The sequence below is a fragment of the Dermochelys coriacea genome, chromosome 1 (genome assembly GCF_009764565.3).
Source record: "Dermochelys coriacea isolate rDerCor1 chromosome 1, rDerCor1.pri.v4, whole genome shotgun sequence".
Classification (NCBI taxonomy): domain Eukaryota; kingdom Metazoa; phylum Chordata; order Testudines; family Dermochelyidae; genus Dermochelys; species Dermochelys coriacea.
In genome coordinates this window covers 36,822,743-36,850,367 of record NC_050068.2, presented here as the reverse complement: position 1 = coordinate 36,850,367, position 27,625 = coordinate 36,822,743, and the positions used below count along the sequence as shown (strand labels likewise).

At 41.5% G+C, this 27,625-nt stretch overlaps 1 protein-coding gene across 1 annotated transcript in view; it reads right to left on the bottom strand.

The window, feature by feature from the left end:
- Positions 1–27,625, bottom strand: part of DDX10 (DEAD-box helicase 10) — a 309,833-nt gene that overhangs the window by 233,533 nt on the left and 48,675 nt on the right. Inside the window, exons 12-13 of the mRNA XM_038371539.2 lie at positions 18,753–18,841; positions 3,020–3,464 (exon numbers count right to left, since the gene is read on the bottom strand). Of these exons, the coding sequence (XP_038227467.1) occupies positions 3,020–3,464; positions 18,753–18,841 (534 nt within the window). The remainder of the gene's footprint in view (positions 1–3,019; positions 3,465–18,752; positions 18,842–27,625) is intronic.

The window sequence follows — 27,625 nt, the reverse complement described above, 5'->3', positions numbered from 1 at the left end:
ACATATCTAAGTCTGCTTGAAAATTGTTGACAGTGCCCTCTGACAGAGGCAGGATATCCAGTCAGAAAGACCAGCAATCTGATCTAATATGGCACTGAACTTGACATAATAAAAGGAAACAAATCTCATTTCCAGAAGGCTTTTTGTTGGAGTGCAAGTATAAACATGCTACTGTGAATCTCTAGTCAGCAACAAGCTAAGAAGGCCATTTAAAACAATACCAATGAACAGTCTTAAAATATTTAAAAACATCTTTGTAGTTGCTGTGTGATTTACACCAAGAAATCTGCATAAATAAAAAAGTTATATATCTATAAAAGGTTACCAAAGAAAGCATTGAAGCAAAGCTCACTTCGGAATTTCAGCGACCCCTCATGCAAATACTGTATTCCTTTCGAACAGTTATATAAGGGGTGAGGGGAGCAAAGTCAGTAAGGAGCAAGGAAAGGCTGTCAGGATGTATCCAGTTAAACTCAGACGGCTAAAAGCTGGGACTGGACAACATTTTCTGCCCCTTTTTCCCCCCACCTCACCTTCCAGTTATTTATGTTACCTATATGCAACACTCACAGGACAATGAACGTAAGATTTTATAAGAGTTCTCGTCATAGAAGGCAACATTTTAAACTAAACGTGTCAACAACAGCTGTTCAGCAAATACAAAACTCAGAATTTGATAACAGAAATGCTTGAGAAGCAAGCCATAAGACAGACATATTCCCAGGTTTCATGCATGAGTGCCTATAACTGTCGTGGGTCTTTTGGACACTAATGTGAAAGACTTTAAAACCATTAACTTTTTTTGCAAGTAGATAAAACCAAGATATCAACCCTGCCTCAAAGAAAATAACCTCCGCCTTACTTGAGCTTACATAAACTGACTTATGAATCCTTAATGCAAGACAGTATCAAAACGTTACTTGGAGGTTCAAAATGGCTCTCTTCTAATCACTAATACTTTTCAGAACATTTCTCTAGCTAGCATTCTTAAAAATGGAAGCACCTCTTTTTGCCATTTGTCAAACGTAACATCCAAAACCACCTCCCACTAAAATACAAATATTAATATACTCTTCTATTTAAGCATGCAAAATTATCCTGGAAAGAGACTGGAAAACTGGCACAATTCCTGGTTAACATGAGCAGATCTCTCACACCAACTACAGATAAATGTTTGTGTTTTTTAAATGGCAATTCCTTTCCAGGGGTACTGAAATAATTTTTATAGTGGGGGTGCTGAGAGCCATTGAATCAAGCTGTAAACCCTGTATATAATGGAAACCACTTCAAGCCAGGGAGTGCAGCAGCACCAGCAGCACTCCCAACACCCCTACTTCCAGCATCTATGTTCCCTTCTGCCTGAAGCTGAAATTTTAAATTATTGTTTGATTTTTTTACATGTCAATATGCTTTCTCCTCATATGCATTTACACTAGCATTCAAAACATTTTGGTAGATACCAAATAAGCAGAAAACTAAATAAAGTAGGCAGGAAAATCCTACTGATGGAGGGGATTGCCCAGGGACAGGCAGTGGGGCCCGGGAGCAGCACGCTGACAAGAAGCTGAATAGTATACAGTCTTCCCCCAACCTCATTCCATTATTCCCTGTCAACATCTCCCAGATATATAAATATCTCCAACTACTTTTTCCTAACAACCCTGAAGGAGGATGGGCTGGGGAGGGAACATTACACTCAAGCCTACAAGCTGGGTAACTCCAGTCCCCACTCTGCCTGAGACTTTTAGTGGGGAAACAATACACTACTCTGCCCAATACACAGCTATCCGAGCCATGGGCAGCTGGTGAACCGGCCATTGTGGAAGGCTAGCCCCAGACCCCTCCCCTTCTACCCTATCCCTCGCCCTCCTCCACCAGAGCCCAGAGCACCCCACCCCCATGGCCACCTCACCCTAGACCTGGGCTACACTGGGCAGCCAGGTGGCAAAAAGATTCCCATAAAAGTTAGATGCTGGAGTACAAACCTAGTACTGTACAACTGCCCAGGATTTCAAAGCAATGTGACATGTTACTTATTAAATAGCCTGTTTTCCAAGTAATACTCTCACAATAAAAAGTGAAACAATTTTCAGCATCTTTTTTCAAAAAAGATAATTCACAGGCTGACTGGAGAGCATAAATTTAAAACAATTGCTTTCCACTTTGTGTGACGATAGAGATTCAATGAAAGATCGTTAGACGCTTAAAAATAACTAATTTTGCTTAATAGAAGGTTCTCTATAAATATATCTAAGTAAAAAACACTACCCCACCAAGTCACCGTGAAACGTACTGTCATTTAAATTTAGCTTTTTGTAGTAAAGAAACTAATGGATCACTAGATGAAAAGATACATTATCAAGTGCAATATTTTCCATAAATACCATGACTATACTTAATAGAATACTGCATTTGAATAATGCTACATTTGTCAGAATATCAAGCAAAGAGGGATACTGAGGTGTCAATCCACATACACTTGCCACAGAAATGAAAGATCTAGATGAACACTTTTAATAAACCTTTATAGTTGTTTTACAAGAAGCGTTCTCTTAGTTACTGGCTTAGCTCCATATTGTAAAGAATATTTGTAATGATTTGTATTATGAAGTGGTGCATAATGAAATTACAATGAGGTTCCCAGCTCCATAAACTGTAAATTTCACCAATTTAGTTAAAGTTATGACTGTCTCTGCTGCTACTTTTAGGAAAGTACAAGAAAATTGGTAAGTGTAAAGACTTAAAACTGTTAAATTTCTCAAATATCTACGTTATGAATAATATAACATAGGCCATCCATGAGGTGGGATACTGTTCATTCATATCTATATCTATAAAAACTAATATAAATCATGCAATTTCAATTAAGGCCAATTCTGTCTTCTGATACTGGTTGGCAACTCATTTGATATCAAGTTAGCATTGTGTAGGGGCAGACTTTTGTTCTTACTCTATTCTCTTATGCAGGTTGCATTAATTTAAAATGAGATTCATGAGGTTCATACCAAAACGCACTTACCAATACTGCAAGATCTTTAGCTTCCAAACCAAAAACGTTCTGCCGTTTCACTGTCAGCAAATCAAGATCTTTAAAGTCGTCATCATCATCCTCAAGGAAATTAATGGATTCAGCTTTTGGAATCTTGTTTATTGAAGGAACTTCTTCCTCTTCAGATAATTCCCCTGACTCATCGCCCTCTTTGTCAATGACTTTGCTGGGGAGTTCTTTTTCCTCTGGTTCTTTTTTTTTTCCCTCTCCTTTCATTCTTTGAACAGTAGATATCTTTTCTTTAAAATGAGTTCGGCTTTCCTCCACCTCTTCATCGCTTACTAAGGAGCATGCATCTTCACACTGCCCTGTCCCCTTTGGGTGGTTTTTTCCTTCCAGTGACTCATTCACAGATAATTGTTTCTGGGCTTTCTGAAGAAATCTAACCCGAGGTGCCACTGCAAGGCCAAGGGAGCTAAAGCATGGAATTAAAAACAAAAAATTAATCTGAAACTGAAAACCATTCTATTAAGTTAGAAGTGATGAGCAGGGGTCTGCACTTAACTTTGATAATGTTTTATGTTTAATGTATTTTGACTGGAGTATTTACAAACTAGAATCTCCTGATTTTTTATTTTATTTTATTTATACACACACACACACACACACAACTGGAGAGTCAAAGTGTTGGAAAAATTCAAGCCAACAAATACGGGGGGAAACAACTGGAAATATAAGGAGCTCATTAGGAGGGCAATGTTGAGAAAACAAAAGAAACCTAGAGTGACAGCAAATGGCAAATTAAATTAATTTACAATATAATAGATGGCATAAATGACAATGCAATTTAGTACTGCAGAGGCAGAAGATTGATGTCACACTCCAAGGAAACAAGGGTATTCATCATTGCTAAGACTGTACCTAAAATACTGTGCACAGTTCTATGTACCTTGGTCCCAAAAAGACATGGAAGAAATTCAGAGAAGAGTAACAAAAATGATTAAGGCTAAAACTACACTAGAGACTGTACATGTGTTGATGCATATGCTTGTGCCTTAAGCCACCTATTGTGTACATTTAAACCCCAGAAGCACATATCCGAAGGCAAGTAGAGGGCAAGTAACCTAGCATGTCGAAGGGGTATAGGGAAGTATGCACTTTAGGCTATGGTACAGTATGTGCCAGTGTGCAGTGGGAAAAGGGATACCAACCTGAGTTTTAATGGTCCCCACCCCCATACCCACAATGCAGTGAACACTTTCCTGCCTGACCCTTACTCAAACTATAAAGATCCTTGTCCCTCCATTATCACTCATAGTAGCAAACTGTGCTGATCACTTTACAATAGTATTCTATTGCACTGTTCTGATCAGTACAGGTGAACACAGGTGAACTGCTCCAAGGGCAGTTGCCTGGCCCACCAACCACACACAGATGCTGATCAACATGTGGGCAGAATATACCATCCTCCATGACTTCGCCCAAAGCAGCAGGAACATTCACCTGTACCAGGAGATTTCAGAGAGGCTAGAAAAGGCAGGCATTCACCAGACTCCATCCCAGTGTTGGGAACGCATGAGGCACCTTTACGAAGAGCAAAAGACTCAATCAATCAGTTGCTCTGGGAGGAATCCTCAGACTTGCCCTTTCTATGAAGAGCTGGACTGGGTATCCTCAAGGGCTCCCAGTACAGAGCCGGAGAGGCTCACAATCCCTTCCTTAACCCCAACAGCCTCATTGTTTGAAAGCATGCCAACAAAGTCTGTAGGGGGGCAGAAAGGAACACAGAGAAAGCCCTGGAAAACCCGGAGGAAGAGGAGCAAGCATTTTGCACTTCTACCCAGAGAAGCCAGTAGATGGATTTAGGAGGAAAGATGAAAAGTTGAACTAAATGACTAACCGGGGGGGAAAAAGGGAGGGGAGAGATCTCTCTAACTCTTAAAAAGAAAATCTCTTCTACCTATTTTTTTTTTTTAATTAGCCCTTCATATGACAATTTCGTAACTTAAAAAGTTACCTGTGTTAATTTTGAGTCACATTGTTATTCTTCATGAGCTCTCAAACTAGCCAAAAAAGACTGTAAAAGCCAACTGTTTTTCAGCCAAGCTAGGAAAATATTACACATTGGGATTGTTCTAAGACTTTTGTATTAGGTGAACAGATATTTAGCAGGACAATGCCAATCTACAGTCTTTTTAAAAAAATTTGTTTAAAGTAATTTACCTTAGGGTTTTTACTGCTGCCCATTGCCTTAGCACCTGAGCACCTTCCTTGCAAAAATCAAGAGCAATAGCAAAGTCCATAGTGGATTTCATGGTCTCTCTGACTCTTCTAGATTTTCAGGGCGACCTCTGCTTAGTTTATGGTCTGGAGACTTGGAGGAGAGAGGATAACTGATTTGTATTTTTGCTGGGATTTTTGGAAAGGGGCATGTTTAGGGAAGTAGACGGGTTGGAAGTGTGGCAATTTTCAAGTACTGCCAAGACTTGGGTGACTTAGTCAATCTTTGTGGAATTCTTTTTTAAACACTTCTTTCCCCAATTGACAGGGAACACTGAGTAACAAGAAAATATGTTCTGAGGATATAGACTACTTTCTTCTGATGATATCAATGAACACACATATTACAAGTGCTGAATTTCCTAAACTATAAATAAGATTAAAACAACCAGGTCCAGAATGAGGGAGGGCAAGGAAGAAGAGAGTTTAGAATAGAATAGAACAGAACTAAAAGTGGTGTTCCCACCCCCAAGAGTGGTCTGAGAGACCTTGCTGATCACTTGATGTTGGCATCTCCTGCTTCCAGCTGCTAAACTGTATTAAGAGACTTCTAAGAGCACATTAAATACTTACACAATATTAAACTTTTCTATGAGAAAAATTACTATAGTTGCCACAAGGAAATGATTTGATCACCAACTGTAACTTGGAAGATTTCTGGTTAATCAATCAAAGCCTGTTTCCAGCAACAGGTTAAAACCCATAAAGGAAATGGAAAAAGTGAACCACAGAAACAAGAGTATTCTAAGGCCCATGGGCAAATTTAAAATGAATAAAGAATTTTTATGCAGATTTTAATTTCTTTATAATCATTTCTAGTAACAGCTTTCTAGTGGTGAGAGCAGAACTTGTCAAATTCAAGATTCTTAGGAGCTGAATTGACCAAGTTAGTAGTTTTACTAGTTATTTCTGCTTTTTAAAGTAAAACAAGTCTCCATTTCCCCAAAAAGGCCCCATTCTACATGGCTAATGAAACATCTAACTTTAAATTACCCCATATTTTTTAAAACTCAACCTGGACATGGTTCATCTGATCTTCTATCCACCTGCACCCTCAGTATCTATTCTACTCCTACAACCTAGGATAATTCTGACCCTTCCGTACACAATCTGGAGTAGTATGGAGAAAAAGAAAAGTTACTTACCTCACTGTAACTGGAGTTCTTAGAAATGTGTGGTCCCTATCTGTATGCCATTGCAGGGACGCAAGTACTCCATGCGCCTGAGACCAGAGAATTTTTGCAAGCAGTTTGTCTACACCTGAGCCCAAGGGTGAGTGACATGTGCTGATTGCCACCCAGTAAACCCAAGGGAAAGTCCCACCTTGAGACTAAGGTTATGTCTACACTACTGTGGGATCGACGCTGTGGCAATCGATGTAACACAGGTCAATTTAATGGGTCTAATGAAGACCTGGAAATGAGAGGAGTAAGCTAAGTCGACAGGAGAGCATCTCCCAAGCGCAGTGTAGACACTGCAGTAAATCAACCTAAGCTATGTCAACTCCAATTACGTTATTCATGTAGTTGGCATTGCATAACTTAGGTTGACTTACCACAGTAGTGCAGACATAGCCTAAGAAGATAGATATTCCCGCTATTTTAGACTATCTGCTGTCTCTGGAGATGTATGATTTTACTGGGCCCAGGGAGAGAACCGTTTCCACTTGACTAGTAACATTTTCCAGAGGTTCTTTCTATTATTAAGAATGGTTTGCACAGCTTCAGAATATGAATGTTCTAAGCTTGATGCCCATTCAAGTACCAAGCAGCGAGATGAAGCACCTCCAGGTTAGGATGCCTGAGTCTGCCATATTCCTGGGTCAACAGGTGCAGTAATGGCCGTATGCTGACAGATGGATGTGATGACACTTGTAGGAGGCTTGGAAACCAGTCTGGGCCATTTGAGGATGATGAGGATGACTTGTTCCCTGTCCTGTGGAATCCTCAGTAGAGCCCAAGGTATTAGCAGGAGAGGAGGCACAGCTCAATGCAGTAGGAAAGTATTGCCTTTGGAATGCTTTCCTTGAGCTACCCTGGAGTAGTATATTTTGCATTACCTGTTTGCAGGGAGGCAAACAGGTTCCAATCGGGGGCTCCCCACTTAGTTAAAATGCTGTGCACCATGAATCATGAAACTCCCACTCCTGATAGATGGCAAAATGTTTGCTGCGACTGTTTGCCAATGAATTTTGGGTTCCTGGAGGGTACACTGTCAATAGGGTGATGTGGTTCTTGATACACCAGTACCATAAAGTGACAGCTTCTATACACAGATTTTGTAGACCATGGTCATTAAATTTTGAAATATCTACTGGTTTAGAGACAAGAATCAGGCTGAAGAGAAACTACAGACATGAAGGGTTACAACTCAGGCCAAAAGGTGGTAAGAACGAACTGGGGAGGCTGTAGTCCGCCCTGCCTCTTATACCTTCAGTGCTTGGCACAGGTCCAAGCATGGACCTGCAGACTCTTCTTGCAAAAATTCTCTGGTCTCAGATGCATGAAGCACATATGTACCCATAGTGGAATACATATACAGACTTGAAGAAAAATTACTGTTTCAATGTATTGCATCATCCATCAAACTCTCTCCACTTTTCTTGTCTCCTTAAAGCTTTCCTGAGTGCCGTACCAATACAGAACCACAAGAAAAAGTGTTTTATCATTTAAGACATTTCTGTATATAAAGTATGCTATCATGGTTCACCATCATGAACGCTTCACAACAGTATTGCCTAGCTTTGGGGCTCAGGACCCCAACCAATCAACATGCACACTCATGCCCATAGACTAAGCACACACAGAGGACAAACTAGCCAAAAATACAAATATTACAAAATGTTCAGGAGTTTAATTTTCCCAATGTATACACAGTATGTACTAGAAGTCCCTTATCTTTCCCCCACAAAAATACAGCCCCAAACTTCCCTTCTGTCAAACTATGAAATTTACTGAAATTTACCTTTTGGTTACTAGGGCATTCAGTACATACTGGTGAAGTAAATGCATTTAGTGTTTTTTCCTTTGCAGGTCATTAACAGCACCTGAATTTCTCCACAAACTCTGAAAATGCCTGCCAGTTTGTAGGACCATTAAATATCTTATATTGTCTGATCTTCTGTATTCTCAATCACAGTACATTCAAGATTATATATTACATATATACACATTCTTCCAGGAGCAATTAGCAGCAATGGGGTCTGAGCGGGAAAAAGGGTAAGAATGATCATTTGAGGGAAGTTTCCATTCAGTACCTTGCGCACATTCGCCAAAGACCCAATAGTAAAAGGATTTATATGCAACATACTTGTGATATTAAAGGAAACAATTGTCTATCTTAAAATAATTTTAAGATTTGATTATTAATTGCCTTTGAAACAAAACTGAACTCTACAAATTAATTTATTGGCTAAGTGGAACAGAAATGGTGAAATGAAGCAGATTTAACTCAATGGCAGTAGTCCTTAGCGACCCAAACCAGGATTAGGACCCCATTATAATAGGCACTGTACAACATAAATGAACGATTCCTGCCTCAAAGAGCTTACAAACTTCTGTGTGAATAAAAGTCAGTTAATCAATTGCAAACGCTAAACAAATGCTAATTTTGCAGAGTACTTTCCCCATTTTACTAACAACATCTTTGCCACACAAATGTGACTTCAATTTTAGGAAAAATCCTGAGAGTAATAACTTACTCCACTGCTATATATTGTACCATATATGTAATCAATTTTTATGTTTGCAGTTTTGCCAAATATGATTTCATCACAAGTCTCACTATATCTGGTGTTTTTCTTAAGGCCCCAAGATACTAGAATCCAGGTTTGAAAATCTAAACTTTCATTTAAAAAAAATGAAGTTTCCAACCCTCATAGCTACAGAGAAAAGATTGAAAATGAGGAGTGCATCCTGCTCAGAAAGTAGAAGGCAAATTAAATTAATATTCTTTTTAATCTCAATATTTTGGGGGCTATATCATGATTTTTGAGGTTGATGATACCATTTTCATAATTCAACAAGAAACAGCATGTACATGGTTTCTGATCTGGGGCCAGGACCAACTGTCAGTCACCTGCAAGTGATCAAATTGGTTACCAATTCAAATTCTGGTAATTTTTTGTAGGGCACTTAGCAACTCTACTGAAGTTAGACGCTAGTTATTTGGATCCACATGACTTTTGAATTATTAGAATAACCAAACCCCTCCACTCAGACTTTCTTCTGAGCTGCAGATTATCCCCCTATATATCACAACTTCACACACTTGACAAGTTAAAAATTACTGAAATGACTATTTACAAGTAGCTTATTTTTTAGCCAAAAGGAGGCTACAATACTTGTAACAATTAATTAGGTCTCTTACTTATGCCTTGGTACAAACATTTACCCAAATGCTTAACTTTAACTATGTGAATAGTGCCATTCAAACTAGTATTTGCAAAGCTGGGCCTTAGTTCTTATCTCAGTCAAATCTCTAAATAAAACATGGAGATAATACCACAAATATTTGCAGGTGCCTTTAATCAGTGAAACAAATAGAAGATCTTTACCCCTTTACTTTCACACTGGATTAATACATTCAGTACACAAGTTTTAAAGCTAGTCCTGGAACTTTTTAACTGTAAAGTGCCTGTACATGCGTTTTATTTAAACCAAATCTTGATTGCACAAGTGACTGCAGCTTTTAATTATTTATATTACTAAATCTTCCCCATTAAGTAACACGACAACTATCTTGTTACTCCCAGATATCCACATAGGCCATGTCCTTCCAAAATACTCTACACTGACTTGAAGAATGGTTTTTGTCTTTATAAAAATTTTAAAATCAGACAATTCTTTCTCAGAAATGCCATATTAGCAATAAGAAAAGGAATACCGGTGGCACCTTAGAGACTAACAAATTTATTAGAGCGTAAGCTTTCGTGAGCTACAGCTCACTTCATCGGATGCATCCGATGAAGTGAGCTGTAGCTCACGAAAGCTTATGCTCTAATAAATTTGTTAGTCTCTAAGGTGCCACCGGTACTCCTTTTCTTTTTGCGAATACAAACTAACACGGCTGCTACTCTGAAACCGTATTAGCAATAAGTACTTTCAGTTTCTTTTCCTTTGCTGCAATTTGTTGCAAAATGTGGAGTCTAAAATAATCTCAGTGCAGTTGCAGGACTACTGGTTTAAAAGTTAAAAATAATTGAAGAAAAATGACTCCCAACTCAAACAATGGATCCATTTATCTCCCAACATGGCATACACGCACCAGCCTCCAAGAAGGTGAGCAAGCTGGAATGCCGCCCCCCCCATACACACATTCCCCATGCAGGGAGAGGGCATTCCCCCCATCCTGCTTCTTGCCCCTCCCTTCTCCCTGCTTCTCCAGCCCAGCAGCAGTGGCAGGAACTGGAGCAGGAGACCAAGTCAGTGAGAGAACTCTCAGCAACTAGTCAGGTCCTCACATTCCCCCGACAACCCTGTTGTACCTCCCCAGGCCCCGCCCAGAAGGCACACACTCCAGTTTGAAAACCAGTGATGTAGGATGTAATACAAAGCCTCTCTCCTATACTAGTACCTGGCAGCTGTGCTGCTGCTCATTTCCCATTCAATCACACATGATTTCCTCACAGAGCTACTCCAAACTCCACTACTAGTTCAAGTACTTACAGCCAACTGAAGTGATGGGAATTGACTGGGTTTAGTTAAGGTCTTACTCTGATAAATGGATGGACCTGTGCAAACGGGTTGGGACCATGTTTTCTAAAGAGCAACCTATCCACACATGGTCCCAAACTTAAGGAGAACCTTTCAACTTCTGTTTGCTGGAGTATGAATGACAAGAGTAGGTAACCAAGTGCAGACACTTAGCTGAGAGCCCTGGACTCTGTGGCCTGGACAGATAGAAGGTTGCGTCTAGAAATGTTCTACAGAACTACATTAGGAAGTTTCTCAGAAGGTAGATTACTGACGGCAATGTAATGCCAAAAAGAGGCACATCAAATGTGGTTTTCCATCAACTCTTATGATGATGATAATCTCTAGGTTTGGCCCTATGCCTGGTAATTAAGAACTGCAAAACTCTAAGGTTGACACTAATTAATCCCTATATTGAGAATGCACAGCTGTGAGGAAATGAAAGAGGAGCTGACCCAGATACAGGCACAGTAATATTTACATCACTAAACACATTTACCGCCTCGCTGATAACAGAGAAATCTAATGCACCAACACTGGTGAAAACCACATTGTGCCAAATAATCAGGGTCAACATTAACACTTGTTATGCTGCCAATGGCACAAAAGTGCCATAGCATTGGCAAGCATACCCATAGTGGGGCAGATGCCTGCTCAGTCCCAGAGGGTTGAAAATTTTAACAAACAGTGACAGCCTAAGCATTTCTGAGTAGGCCTAAAACTATTTTTGCTGCTCCTCCCATTCTGCAGCATAATCAAGACCTTTCCACCATCTCACAAAGACACCCAGGGCCAGCTTAAGAATTTTACAAAGAATCAAACACCCAAACTTAGCTGCCTCATTTAACAAGGATGTATATGTGAAGAGGGATCTTCAGATTTCCTCTCACACACCCCCCAACTCTAGTCTCCGCCTGTCGAAGGGGAGTCCAAAAAGTTTGTCCTCTCCACTCTGCCAGTTGTTTATACATCAAAGTTTTCAAAACTGTCTTTGCAAGCCAGAGTGAAAGACGTACATTTTTGTTTAAACAAAAGCAGAGATTCTCGTTAATTAAACTTATGGTATGTCTATAGAATGACTGGGATATGTCTCTACTCAAGACAGCAGGTTAAAAATAGCAATGTGGCCAGAGCGGCACAAGGGGCTGCATGGTCTAGCCACACAAATCTAATCCCACCCAACCCCCTCTGAATGTACTTGGGTGGCTAGTTTGAGCCGCCACTCAGGTAGCTGCAGCCATGCTACAATCTTTAACACGCTATCTTGGGTGGAGTTACAGCATATAGTCTACCCAATCTGAGAATCACAGCTTCCAGCTGCTTTGTAGACATACTCCTAAAGGTTGGCTTTGTCAACAGGAGGCTTGTGCGAGACTCCCTACAGCTAATGACTACTGGTAGTAATGTGTTATAAGCCAATACCACAACAGAGGATAGTAATGTACCAGCTCTCAAGATGATAAATCTCTAGAATATTGGGGGGGGAGGGGAAGGGGGAAAACACACCTCTCTTCAGAGGAACCATTAGAGAAGACTGAGAGAATGCCAGTTCACTATGATTTCACAGCAGTGAGCAAAGAAACAAAGGGCAATAACCTCAGACTCAAACTGCTTAACTCCCACAAATTTGAATCTGTGTACTATTTGCAGAATTTCCAGTGAAGTAACATCTGTCAAGCAGGCAACAGGTCCTTCCAGAAAGAGAGAATGCTTTTTTATAAAAATATTTGCAGAAGTTGAAGACAAAAGAAGAGTTCCTATTCCAACTTTGCTTTGAATTTGTATGTATGCACTCACACACAATATACAAGTAGCGGTGAGACCTATGTGTAGAGCTCTTTAGAATACTGAATTTTGCAGGACATTATGCATTTCAGACAAATATGGCTGCCTGGTCCATTACACCATCCAGTCAGGTGCACTGCGTTGGTAGCCAGAAGACTATGAGTTTAAGGGCTTGTCTACACTGGCACTTTATAGTGCTGCAACTTTCTCACCCAGGTGTGAAAAAAAAACACACCCCTGAGCACTGCAAGTTTCAGCGTTGTAACGTGCCAGTATAGACAGTGCACCAGCACTGGTAGCTATGCCCCTTGTGGAGGTGTGTGTGTGTGTTGTGTTTTGGTTTTTGTTTTTGTTTTTTTAAGAGCACTGGGAAAGTTCTCTCCCAGCACTGTGCCACAACTACACAAGCAACGTTAAAGCGCTTTAACGTTGCCAGTGAAGACGTGCCTTAAGTCTCACATCTATTGATTTCTGTTGTATTGTCATACACTTCCCAGCCCTTATTGAACAAGACTAAGAACATATACTAAAAACCAGGCAAATATATATCCCTGGTTTTACAAATAAATTACAGAGGTTGCACAAGGTCAAAACTGGCAAAGTTGGGAATAGAGATTTAAATTTTAATACAGCTAATCCAAGTCTTATCCACTCAGCCGCACTGCCTCTAAATAATGCCCGACCTATGAACTTGGCTATCCTGCCTTTGAAGCCACTCTAATCCTCAAGACTGCACTCCTCTCCAAACAGTCAGCTGCTCATGGCACAAACATGGGTTGCCATTCCCAGGAGATTACACAAGTCTTTATATAATCCCTCACCTTTCTTACACTCTCTGATCAACAATGAACTACCACTGCTGACATTTAAATCATCCAGTTCTGGGCCTCATGCTTTGAGAGAGATGTGGAGAAATTGGAGAAAGCCCAGAGGATAGCTACAAAAATGATAAATGACAATTTAGAAAACCTGACCTATGAGGAAAGGTTAAAAAACTGGACATATTTATTTTTGAGGAAAGACAACTGGGTGGGGGCCTGGTAACAGACTTCAAATATGTTAAGAGCTGTCAGAGAGTACAGTGATCACCTGTTCTCCATGTCCACTGGAGGTAGGGAAAGTAATAATTCGCTCAATCTGCAACAAGGGAGATTTAGGTTAGATATTAGGAAAAATTTTCTAACTATAATAGACTTCCAAGGGAGGTTGTAGAATCCCCACCACTAAGTTTTCAAGAACAGGTTGGACAAACACCTGTGAGGGGTGGTCTCGCTAATGTATTTTCTCCTACCTCTGTGCAGGAGACTGGACTGAACGGCTTCTCAAGGTCCCTTCTGCACTACATTTCTAAGATCATTGGGCATATGTGTAAACAACCCACTGAAACAAACAAGGGAGCTGACATCTCCCCAGGTTTGTTTCAGCATATCTGCAAAAACAAGCACGCATCAGTTAACTCTGACTGAGTCAAGCACATCTACACAACCATTACGGCTAAAGACATATTTTTCTTCTTTTAAATCAGAAGAGATTCTGGAGAACAAAAAGGGCAGCATCCAAAGAAAGTGCAGCAAGTCAGAGACTTGATTCAACATGGCCCAATATGAGCCTCGGCTTTAGCGTAAATACAATGAGGTCTTGACCAGTTTTATACTCTGATAGCAATGACACTGATAACTATATGCTAAAATGAATAATATTTCAAACAATGTATTCTAGAATGTCATAGTCCCTTTTGTCACACACAGAGGCATTATGGCTCACCAACTACAGTGAGCCTCATTTAAAAGACATCTACCTTCAAGGAACAATGCTTCCATTACACTCAAAAACTAAGTATGCAATGTATCATCGTCACACTTTATATATTACACCCTCTTTTTCAGGCAACAGACTCATAAAAAGGACAGTCACAATAGGAGCTCATAGATTCCAAGGCCAGAAGGAACCATCATGATTATCTAGCCTCCTGTATAACCAGGACATAGAACTTCCCCATATCTTTTAGGAAAACTTCCAATCTTGATTTAAAATTTGTCAGTAAAGAAGAATCTACCATAATCCTTGCTAAATTGTGCAAATGGTTAATTACTCTCACTGTTAAAAATGTACACCTTATTTCCAATCTGAATTTGTCTAGCTTCAACTTCCAGCCATTGGATCGTGCTATACCTTTTTCCTGCTAGAGACCACTATTAAATATTTCTTCCTGACGTAGGTACTTATAGACTAATCAAGCCACGCTTTAAACTTCTCTGTGTTAAACTAAATAGATTGAGCGCCTATTTGGGTTCCCCCAAGACCTCTTCCATTTGGTTCCCAAGAATTCAGTTTGCCTCCAGATTCTTTTATCTGGCTTATGGCAAAGCTATGTTAAGTTGCTCAGAGTCAAGCATAAGGGTTGAGTATAGGGTATAACACATATCTAAAGTTACACAGAAAACCTTTTCCTTTATAGAAATTTGAATATTACATTGCTTTTACTATGTATTGCACCACATGTTCTGGGATTGGCTTGGTTACTTTGTAAGAACCGATCCCTGTACAGCATGTTCTGTCCACGTACTGTCCATGTATGACTTACTCTTTACATCATCTCATGATCCAGGCTTATCTTTTCCATTATAAATGGTTCCTTGGGTGTTCCCCCTTATCTTAGCTAGTACAGACTCTCTCTCTTAGCTTACTGGCCCCCTTATCTATCAGTTACACAGACATTTTGCTTCCAGTCAGCTGATCCATTTACCTCCCTTATTTCTGTCTCCCAAGAAATGAAGTCTTACCCATGTCTAACTATCATGGTAAGCCAGACCTACAGCTCCTTGAGTCTATCATGATAAGACATGTTTTCTAATCATTATCATGGCTCTTCTATTAACCCTCTCCAATTTATCAACATCTTTCTCAAATTGTGGGCACCAGAACTGGACACAGTACTCCAGTAGCAGTCACACCAGTGCTGAATGCAGAGGTGAAAAAAAACCTCTCTAGTCCTGCAAGATTCACCGGCTTATGTATCCAAAGATCTCATCAGCCCTTTTGGCCACAGCATTGCACTAAGAGCTCATGCTCAGCTGATTGTTCATCATGATCCCCAAATCTTTTTCAGAGTAACTGCTTCCCAAGATAGTCTTCCATGCTGCAACTATAACTTACATTCTATGCTCGTAGATGAATTCATTTACATTAAGTTGTATTAAAAACGCATATTGTTTGCTTGCACCAATTTTACCAAGTGATCCACATCACTTTGTATCTGTGACCTGCGCTCTTCTTTATTTAACATTCCCCCAATTTGTGTGTCATCTGCAAACTTTATCAATGATGATTTTGTGCTTTCTTCCAAGTCATTGATAAAAGTGTTAAATAGCACAGATCCAAAAATAGATCCCTGAGGGAGCCCACTAGAAACACCCCCATTTGCTGGTGATTCCCCATTTGCAATTACATTTTGAGACCTATCAGTTAACCAGTTTTTAATCCATTTAATGTGTTCCATGTTAATTTTATATCTTTCTAGTTTTTTAAATCAAAATGTCATGTGGTACCAAGTGATATGCCTTACAGAAAGAAAAGGAGTACTTGGGGCACCTTAGAGACAAACAAATTTATTTGAGCATAAGTTTTCGTGAGCTACAGCTCCCTTCATTGGATGCATTCAGTGGAAAATACAGTGGGGAGATTTATATACACACACAGAGCACATGAAACAATGGGTTTTTATCATACACACTGTAAGGAGAGTGATCACTTAAGATGAGCCATCACCAGCAGCAGGGGGGGAAAGGAGGAAAACCATTCATGGTGACAAGCAAGGTAGGCCATTTCCAGCAGTTAACAAGAACATCTGAGAAACAGTGGGGGGAGGGGGAGAAATAACATAGGGAAATAGTTTTACTTTGTGTAATGACTCATCCATTTCCAGTCTCTATTCAAGCCTAAATTAATTGTATCCAGTTTGCAAATTAATTCCAATTCAGCAATCTCTCGTTGGAGTCTGTTTTTGAAGCTTTTTTTGTTGAAGGATAGCCACCCTCAGGTCTATAATCGAGTGACCGGAGAGATTGAAGTGTTCTCCAACTGGTTTTTGCATGTTATAATTCTTGACGTCTGATTTGTGTCCATTTATTCTTTTATGTAGAGACTGTCCAGTTTGCCCAATGTACATGGCAGAGGGGCATTGCTGGCACATGATGGCATATATCACATTGGTAGATGCACAGGTGAACGAGCCTCTGATAGTGTGGCTGATGTGATCAGGCCCTATAATGGTGTCCCCTGAATAGATATGTGGACAGAGTTGGCAACAGGCTTTGTTGCAAGGATAGGTTCCTGGGTTAGTGGTTCTGTTGTGTGGCGAGTGGTTGCTGGTGAGTATTTGCTTCAGGTTGGAGGCTGTCTGTAAGCAAGGACTGGCCTGTCTCCCAAGATCTGTGAGAGTGATGGGTCGTCCTTCAGAATAGGTTGTAGATCCTTGATGATGCGTTGGAGAGGTTTTAGTTGGGGGCTGAAGGTGATGGCTAGTGGAGTTCTGTTATTTTCTTTGTTGGGCCTGTCCTGTAGTAGGTGACTTCTGGGTACTCTTCTGGCTCTGTCAATCTGTTTCTTCACTTCAGCAGGTGGGTATTGTAGTTGTAGGAATGCATGATAGAGATCTTGTAGCTGTTAGTCTCTGTCTGAGGAGTTTCCATCCCACCATCAACCTCAGCCTGGACCGGTCTACACAAGAGATCCACTTCCTGGACACTACGGTGCTAATACACGATGGTCACATAAACACCACCCTATATCGGAAACCTACTGACCGCTATTCCTACCTACATGCCTCTAGCTTTCATCCAGATCATACCACACAATCCATTGTCTACAGCCAAGCTCTACGATATAACCGCATTTGCTCCAACTGGAAATGGCCTACCTTGCTTGTCACCATGAAAGGTTTTCCTCCTTTCCCCCCCGCTGCTGGTGATGGCTCATCTTAAGTGATCATTCTCCTTACAGTGTGTATGATAAAACCCATTGTTTCATGTGCTCTGTGTGTGTATATAAATCTCCCCACTGTATTTTCCACCAAATGTATCCGATGAAGTGAACTGTAGCTCACAAAAGCTTATGCTCAAATAAATGTGTTAGTCTCTAAGGTGCCACAAGTACTCCTTTTCTTTTTGCGTATACAGACTAACACGGCTGCTACTCTGAAACATGCCTTACAGAAGTAGATTACATCAACACTATTACCTTAATCAACCAAACTTGTAATCTAATCAAATACAGGTATTAGGTTAGTTTGACAAGATCTATTTCTCATAAACCCATGTTGATTGGCATTAATTATATTACAGTCTTTTAATTCTTTATGAAATCAAGTCCTGTATTGGCACTCCATTATCCTCCACACGTCTGATGTCACACTGACAGGCCTACAATTATCCAGGTTATCCCATTTACATTTTTAAATATCGGCACACCATTAGCTTTCTTCTGGAACTCAACCCCCCCCCCCCCCCCCCGATTTCAAGACTCACTGAAAAATCAACAATAATGGTCCAGTGAGCTCCTCAGCCAGCTCATTTAAAACTCTTGTATGGAAGTTATCTGTACCTGCTGATTTAGAAATGTCTAACTTTAATAGCCTCTATTTAACATCCTTCTGAGATACTCTAGGCTCAAGGGTGTCATTGACAGAGTGGAGAAAAAAAAAATCACAAATAGAATATTGCGATGTGAAAACATTTTTACCTCATTACTTCTGGCTTTGTATCAAGTATTACAATATTTGTCTTTACTGCAGTGAGTTACTACTCTTTGTGGAACAACGTACAATTTTCATAACCTTTTCCCTACAATGTAGGTCTACAAAAAATGTTCAAAAAATACATTAGTAGGAAAATGTTATAAGACACATTAAAATTCTAATTGTGAACATGGTAAAATAGTTATTTAACCCAAAGTTGAAGATACCAGGGAAAAAAAGGTAAGTTTTTCACTTTCAATACTGTACTTACTGGGCATATTCTGCTAGAGGTAACTTAAACACATCAAAAACTTCTTTGTTCTTCATTAGGTAGACTGAACGCAAGTAGGATACAAAACACTGAAAGGAGAAGAAAAGTGGTTTTAAAACAGAAAAGAAAAACGCTCTCATTCAATTAATTGTATATTAACATTATACCATTTGGCTAACCAGAAAAAAGTTGAGAATTTTAATACTGGTTTTGTCAAAGAACTTATTTACCCACACAGTTTCCACAAAAGAACCAATATTATAAGAAGATCTAGTTCTAATATTTCAGTACTTCATTCAGAGCAGCCTAATTGGCTCATTATGCTAATGGTGTGTAGCTGTAGCTTTGCTAGTCACAAAATAAGCTTGTGAGAGCAGCTAGAAAGAGGAGACTATTTTATGTATTACTCAAAAGCTGGGAGAAAAAAAAAATGAAGTTACTGGTCCAGAATATCTCAGTTAAACCAATGTAAAGATCTCCAGCACTGACACAGTATGTAGCACAGTAACTTGGATTTTTTTTTTTTTTTTTTTTTGGTATTTTTCCTCATCTTTCCTATCATCTCAAATTTTTAGTCTGTCCACTTATTTCATATTGCTTCCCACCCTCTACCTTATTAAGTACACTTCCCTCATCTGCCAAAATTATGTCTCCTTTACTTCTTAAAATTTAAGCTCTTTGCTCCATCCTCAGAAACCATTTTTAACAACTAGTAGAATGTGTTTTAGGGGAGGTTTTTTCCTCCCTGCAACTCCTCTGTTCAAACAACCTTGGCTGCAGATTCTGCTTACAGCTTTGTTCTATCCAGACTGCAATCAAAAAACTAGAAAATCACTGCTACAACACTGGGTAGCCTGCATTGGCAAAGCAGTAAAACAATTGATAACTCATGTGCACCATTCAGTAAATCATTGTTTATACCAGTGTAACCATTCTGTAATTTTTGATTTGGGGCATCACCTGAAAAATTACATGACTGTCTCTTCTTTAATTCAATCCAATTTAATTCATCCCCGGAACTCTGAGGTTCCCTCCTGTTGTCTGAGATACAATAAAGCGGACTTGACTTTTTTTTTTTTCCTCCAATTTAAAAAAAAAAATCTTTAAATCTATTCATAAACAACTCAAAACTCAATATATACACTTGCTGACAAATGGACTTAATTTCATCTCCACAGAAATGTTGATGTTAATATGGTAATTTCTTTCATGTTTTGCAGTATTAGTAGAATTTAATCTTTTAGTTTTGCTTATACATGTACAAGGATTCAACGTAGCAAAGGAAAGGCTGATCTGATCTTCATTAAATGGTAGTTTGTAACATGAGCCAAAAATAATATAATAATTTGAGTATCATTCTAGATCGGGGTGGACAAAATACAGCCCATGGGCCAGATTCAGCCCATCTAACATTTCTGTCTGGCCTACCATGACTAACATTTCTGCCCGGCCTCCTCTGCCCCCTCACAATCTCCAAGTTCGGGCCGCCAGAAGTCCCGTGGCGCAGCGAAGCACTCAGGCAGACTGCCTGCCTGTCGTGGCCCCACGCCACTCCTGGCCCCACGCTGCTGCTGGCACATCTCCGCGCACTCCTGGCAGGGGGAGGTGGCTCTGCGCGCTGCCCCTACCCCCAGCAAGACAACTGGCCATAAACCCTTACCCCCAAGTGGCACACAGAAACATGCCAGCAGCAGCCGACCACAGCCGCTACCGGGAGCAGCATGGGGCCACGGCAGGCAGGCAGCCTGCCTGAGTCCTGCTACAATGCCAGCCAGGAGCCGCCTGTTGTAAACGCCTCCCAGCCAGAGCCTGTACTTCACACCCCCTCCTGCACCCCAACCCCCTGCCCCAGGTCAGAACCCCCTCCTGCACCCAAACTCCCTTCCAGACCCTGCACCCCAATCCCCTATCCCAGCCAGAGCCCCCTCTGCACCAAACTCCCTCCCAGAGTCCACACCCCTCACCCTCTCCTGCACCTCAACACTTTGCACCAGCCCAGAGCTCACTCCTGTGCCCCAACTCCCTCCCAGACTCCACATCCCCTCCATTAATATAGTAGAAATGTGCAGCCAATGACAACTTATCAAAATTTTGTAGAGTGGCTCCCTTGTGAAAATTATTGCCCTCCCCGTTCTAGATCTTCCTATTTAAGTGTAGTGGTCCAATAATCCTGTAACCTATTCTTTGATTTGGGTCCCATTCAGTGCACATTTTCCTGAGCCTCAAGCCTTGTTCATTCACTATGTGGACACAGTACACAATCTATTAGGAGCATAAATTGCAAATTCTTATATCATCATATACTGGTGGCAGAAGAGCAGCTAAGTAATTGCAACCTAGAGTCTCTACAGTATGAAAATGCTTGGTGCGGTTAACACTTTGTATTTAAGTATTAGTAAGGCTACAATTTTTTCCACAGATATTTTTAGTAAAAGTCATGGACAGGTCAAGGGCTTCTTTGAATTTTTGTTTTTTGACTTTTACTAAAAATATCCCTAACAAAATGAGGAGGAAGGAGGGTCCAGCACTCCTAGCTACTGGGGCTCTGGGGTCACCCCTGATGCCCACAGGGGCTGTACAGCTGCTGGGGGTCCCTCTCCTCCCCATCATCCAAAGGGGCTGGGCAGCTACTGGGAGCTCTAGGGTCCCCCTTCTGCCCAGTATCTGGGCGCTGTGGGGGTGGTGGGGCAAGTCTGTCGTTGACAGCTTGGGGTTGAAGTGGAAAATGTCCTGGAGATCTCTGGAAGTCATGGATTCTGTCACTTCCATGACCTCCATGATATAACCATAGCCTTAATTATTAGTGTGTAAATCAAGTGCAGTTCTAGTAGCATTATTTCTTAACATTTTGTTAAAGATTATGAGAGGGAAGAGCAGATTCCCCCACTCTTTCATCCTTACTGGCAGAACATTTCTCCACATTGACCTGTTTGAAGTGTGTGTTTTCATCTGCTTGGCAGAAGTCAAATGTAAAGGGAAAAAAGGGACTTGTGCCCATTTCTTCATGATTCATAGACTTTAAGGCCAGAAGAAGCCACCGTGACTATCCAGTTTGGTCTCCTGCACATCTTAGGCCACAGAACCTCACCAGCCCAGTCCTGTAGTAGGCACATAACCTCTAGCTGAGTTACTGAAGTCCTCAAATCCTTATTTCAAGACTTCAAGTTAGAGAGAATCCACTATTTACTCTATTTCAAACCAGCAAGTGAGCCATGCCCCATGCTACAGAGAAAGATGAAAAACACCAACTGGCTCTGCTAATCTGAATGGTGAGAAAAGTACTCCTGACCCGCAATATGGAGATCAGTCAGATCCTGAGCATGTGAGCAAGACCCATCAGCCAGAGATCTGGGAAAGAATTCTCTCTAGAAACTCAGAGCCCTCCCCATCTAGTGTCCCATTTCTGGCGGTTGGAGATGTTGCTAACAGCAGTTGCAAATGGACCACATGCCATTGTAAGCAATCGCATCACACCATCCACTCCACAAACTTATTAAGCTCAATCCTGATGCCAGTTAGTTTTTTTTTTACCCACACTACCCCCCTTGGAAGACAGTTCCAGAGCTTCATTACTTTGATTGTCACAAATCCTCCATCTAATTTCAAGCCTAAACTTGTGGATGGCCACATTATATCCATTTGTTTTTCTGTCAACATTGGATCTTACCTTAAATAACTCCTCTCCCTCACTGGTATTTATCCAGTGATGAGCTGCCAAAATCTTAACTGGTTCCCTATAAAAAGTTCTGATTTAAGGGATGTGCTCCAGTATGTATTTTTTGTACCAATAGGGTTACCATATGTCCGTGTTTTCGCAGGAGGAATTTTTAAAATTTAAAAATTCCTCCCGGACGACAATTTAAGAACCAAAAAGCTTGACCTGTCCGGGAAAATACAGATGTATGTTAACCCCACCTAAAGTTCTTTTTTAAAAAGATGGGCCTGAACTAGAAATGAGCTCCGTTTCACATGTGTTGATCCCCGCCACTCCCTGGGGGTGTGCTAGGGTGACCAGATGTCCCAATTTTATAGGGACAGTCCCGATTTTGGGGTCTTTTTCTTATATAGGCTCCTATTACCCCCCCCACCCCGTCCTGATTTTTCACACTTGCTGTCTGGTCACCCTAGGGTGTGCACATGTGTGGGTCCCAGCTGCTCCCTGCCCCCCTCATTGAAGCAGGTGTGCAGGGTTACTGCCCTGGGAACTGCAGGACACCAGTGGATATGGGGCCAGCTGCAGACACGGGCATGAGGCAGGGCTTGCTGGAGGCAGAGGATGAAGGGCTGGCTGCAGGCAGGGCAGGTGGTGCGGCAGGGGCTGCTGCGGGAAGGACAGAGGGTGCGGGGATAGCTTGAGACGGGCTGGCTGAGGGCAGGGCAGGGGGTGCATGTGGCAGGGGTTGGCTGGATACAGGGCAGGGGCTGGCTGCAGGCAGGGGGTGCAGAGCTGGCTGGAGACAAGGCAGGGGGTGCATGCGCAAGGGCTGGCTGCAGGTAGGGCAGGGGGTGCAGGCATGGCTGGAGACAGGGGCGGGAGGCAGGCAAGGGGTGCGGCAGGGGCTGGCTGCAGGCAGGGCAAGGGGTGCGCGTGGCAGGGGCTGGTTGCAGGCAGGGGGTGCAGGAGACAGGGACTAGTGTGGGCAGGGGGTGCTGGGGGTGCGGCAGGGGCAGGCTGTAGGCAGGGGGTGTGGGAGTGGCTGTGGGCAGGGTGGTGGGTACTCACGGAGCAGCCCAAGCAGCAGGACGCAGCCCAGGCCTAGCAGAGCAGCCAGGGACCCACCAGGCAGCATCGGGAGGGCCAGGGCCAGGGGAGCTGCAGCAACAGGGCTCGTGCCCAGGGCCAGGTGGCAGCCCACATGGCTCCCGCAGCGCAGTGCCCCCGGTGGCCAGAGGAGGAATTACATCACTTACCGGCCGGAGCCCATCAAAGCCTCAGCGTCCCCTGCAGGGAAGCGAATTAACAACCAGTTCTAAAATTGCTTCAAAACTTAACAACCGGTTCACGCGAACTGGTGCGAACTGGCTCCAGCTCACCATTGTATTTATCCCTTTGATGTATTTATAGAGAGCAATCCTATCTCCCCTCAGCCTTCATTTGGTTAGGCTAAACAAACCAAGCTTTTTGCATCTCCTCTCATACGGCAGGATCTCCATTCTCCTGATCATCTTAGTAGCCCTTCTCTGCGCCTGTTCGAGTTTGAATTCATCTTTCTTAAACATGGCAGACCAGAATTCCACTCAGTATTCCACAGGAGGGCTCACCAATGCCTTGTATAATGGTGGTAATACTTCCATATCTCCACTGGAAATAACCCACCTGATGCATGCTAGGGTTGCATTAGCCTCTCTTTTACGGCCGCATCAGACTGGCAGCTGATCCTGTGATCAATCAACACACCCAGATCTTTCTCCTTCTCTGTTGCTTCCAACTGATGAGTCCTCAGTTTACAGCAAAAATTCTTGTTTGTTCACAAGTACACAACTTTGTACTATTAAATTTCATCTCATTTCCATTACTCCAGTTTTCAAAGTCATCCATATCTTATATGAAATTCTGGTCCTCCCAACTTTTGCAATACCTCCCAACTTTGTGTCATCCACAAATTTTATTAGCACACTCTCATTTTGTGTCAAGATCTTTAATGAAAATGTTGAATAAGATTGGTCCAAGACTGATCCTTGTAGAACTCCACCAGTAACCTCCCTCCAGCCTGCATTTACCTTTCAGCATGAACTTTTGCACTCTCCCCTTAAACTACTTCCTTACATTTTTATATTAATATTCTTATATTAATCCTGATGTTCTCCACTTTATGTAATAATTTCCCATGTAGAATTGTATCAAATGCTTTATTAAAATCCAGGTAGAATAGATCTATTGCACTTCCTTTGTCTAGAAAATTGGTTATCTTCTCAAAGAAAGAGATCGGGTTGGTCTGGCACAATATAAAACTTTTGTAAAACCAGGTTGTATTTTATCCCAATTACCGTTTATCTCCATGTCTTTAACTACTCTCTCTTTCAAAATTTGTTCTAAGAACTTGCATAGAACTGACGTCAAACTAAGGGGACTGTAGTTTCCCAGATCACATTTTTTTTCCCCTTTCCTTAAATGTAGGTACTATGTTTTCAATTCTCCAGTCAGAGTACAACCCCTAAATTTATGGATTCATTACATATTCTTGCTATTGGGCTTGCAATTTCATGCGCCAGTCCCTTTAATATTCTTGGATGGAAGTTATTCAGGCTGCCCAATTTGGTCCCATTAAACTGTTTGAATTTGGCTTCACCTTGGATGTGGTAATTTCTATCTCCATATCCTTGTTCCCATTAGCCACCCAGCCATGGCCCCCAAGCGCCTCATTAGCCTTATAAAAAACTAAGGCAAAGTATTTATTTAGGTATTGGGCCATACCTAGATTATTTTTAATCTCCACCCCATCCTTAGTGTTTCTTCTTTCCTTGTTTTCTTTATTTACATGGCTAAAAAACCTTCCATTATTTGTTTTAATTTCCTTTGCAAGGTCCAACTCTGCTTGGCTTTTTTCACTTTTTCCATATACTTTCTGACCTCGATGATGTAGTTTTGCTTGCTAATCCTTTCCTTCTTCCATTCCTTGTAGGCTTTCTTCCTTCTCTGAATAACTTGTTTGGGATGCTTGTTCATCCAGCTTGCTCTGCAACCTTTCCCTACAAATTTTTTCCCCTTGCTTGGGATGTAGGCTTCAGATACTTAGTCAAAGTTAAAGAAATTAATCCCAAGCCACCTCCTCCACATTCAGATCCTTGAGTTCTTCAGTCTACCCACTTCCATAACTAATTCTCTTAATTAAAAAGTTTGTACTTTTGAAATCAAGGACCCTATTTGCAGATCCATTTTTGTTTATCCTTCCATTGGAGTTTAAACGGAATTAAACGGCCCATGATCACTCCAACCAAGGTTATCCTCTACAACCAGTTCTTCTATGAGGTCCTTACTACTTACCAATACTAATACAAATCTAAAATGGCATCACCCATTCTTGGTTCAGTGACTATTTAGTGAAAAAATCTGCCGGTTATCACCTCCAGGAATATCTGGGCCCTACCATTATCAGCAGCACTTGTCCTCCAATCTATATCTGGGAAATTAAAGTCTCCCATAATCACACAATTTTCAATAGTATATTAAAGAGATCTCTATCCATATTCAAATTGGATCCTGGGGGTCTGTAGGAGATCCCAAGCATTATCCCAGAGGAGCCTCTGTTATCTTTCTTCCCCAATGTGATTTTGACCCAAACAGATTCCAGTTTATCCATTCCATCACTTCTAATTTTACAGTATACCTCATCTTTAATATACAATGCTACTCCTCCACCTTTACCTTTCTTTTCTGAACAGCGCATATCCTTCTATACCTGTATTCCAATCATGATTACTATTCCACCATGTTTTCATTATCCCTATACTATCTGGTTTAACTTCCTGCACCAGTAGTTCTAGTTTCTCCTTTTTGTTACCCAGGCTCCTTGCACTTTTGTACAGACATCTTAGCTCTTTCTGCTTGTCTTCACCCAGAATCCCCACCCGATTAGGTACAATCTTTTTACTACCAGTATGTATCACCTACCTGACAGTGACTGTCATTCTCTTTCCTCTTGTTGTTCATTCTCCTACACTCTATTGTTTCTCTCTCCATTGCTGTATCCTTTTACTTGATTTTCCTCCCACTCAGTATGAGAATCAGATGTAGAGATTACATGAGCTCTCGCCACCAGCTCCCCCAAATTCCTAGTTTAAAAGCTCTTTTGAACAATCAGTTGTGCCAACCTCCATCCCAGAAGTCTATTTCCTTCCCTAATCTAGGTGGAGTCCATCCCATCAGAACAGTCCTCTGAATTCCTGCTAGTGGTCAAATATTCCAAAACCCTTCTTATAAAACCACTGCCTGAGCCACCTGTCAATCATCATAATCTTGTTTTGCCTTTGCTGTCCGCCAGACAGGTAGACTCCCACAGAAGAACACCTTAGCATCCATTTCTTTAAGCATCTTTCCCAGCCTAGCGTAGTCTTCCTTGATGCATCTCAACGAGAATCTAGCCATATCATTTGTTCCCACATGAAGGCTGGTTAGTGGATCCTCTTCAGCCTGTAGGATCTTAGCTCCCACCAGACAGCACACCCTTCTGTTCTCCAGATCAGCTCTGGTGACAGGTCTTTCTGTTCTTAGTAAGAAATCCCCAGTCACATAGACCTGCCTCTTCCTGGTGTTGGGGCAATTATTCAACTTTCCTACTTCTGTTCTTTCTGGTCGCAAGTTTTCTTTGTCTTTTGTTCTCACTTGCAATCTTCTGTGACTCATCCTCTATCCTCCTGGTGCTCCAAACTGTGGCTACTGCCATTGTCTCTTACACTAGCCACACTTCTCTTCTTCCTTGCTCTCCCATGTTATGTTACTGACTGCCTCTTCCCTTCATTTTCCAACTCAGCGAACCTGTTCCTCAGTTCTCTTCCCCCCTTCACAAGCTGGTCTTTTCCTCTGCTTTGTTCTCAGTCACTTGCTTCCACTGGCCACTTTCTTCATCCAACAGTCTACCCTCACAGTTCTCTAGTCCAGCAGGCATCTGCAAGTCTTGAGCCTCATCTCTCCTTCCCTCCATCACCTGCTCAAATCCCCTTCGAACCTCCACCACAGTTTCTGTCTGCATCACCAAACCTCAGATCTTCTCTTCCATCAAATCTATCAGACAGCACTTCAAACAAAGCACCTTTCAGGTACCCGTTTCAGGATAATATACATAGATTCATAGATACTAAGGTCAGAAGGGACCATTCTGATCATCTAGTCCGACCTCCTGCACAGCGCAGGCCACAGAATCTCACCCACCCAC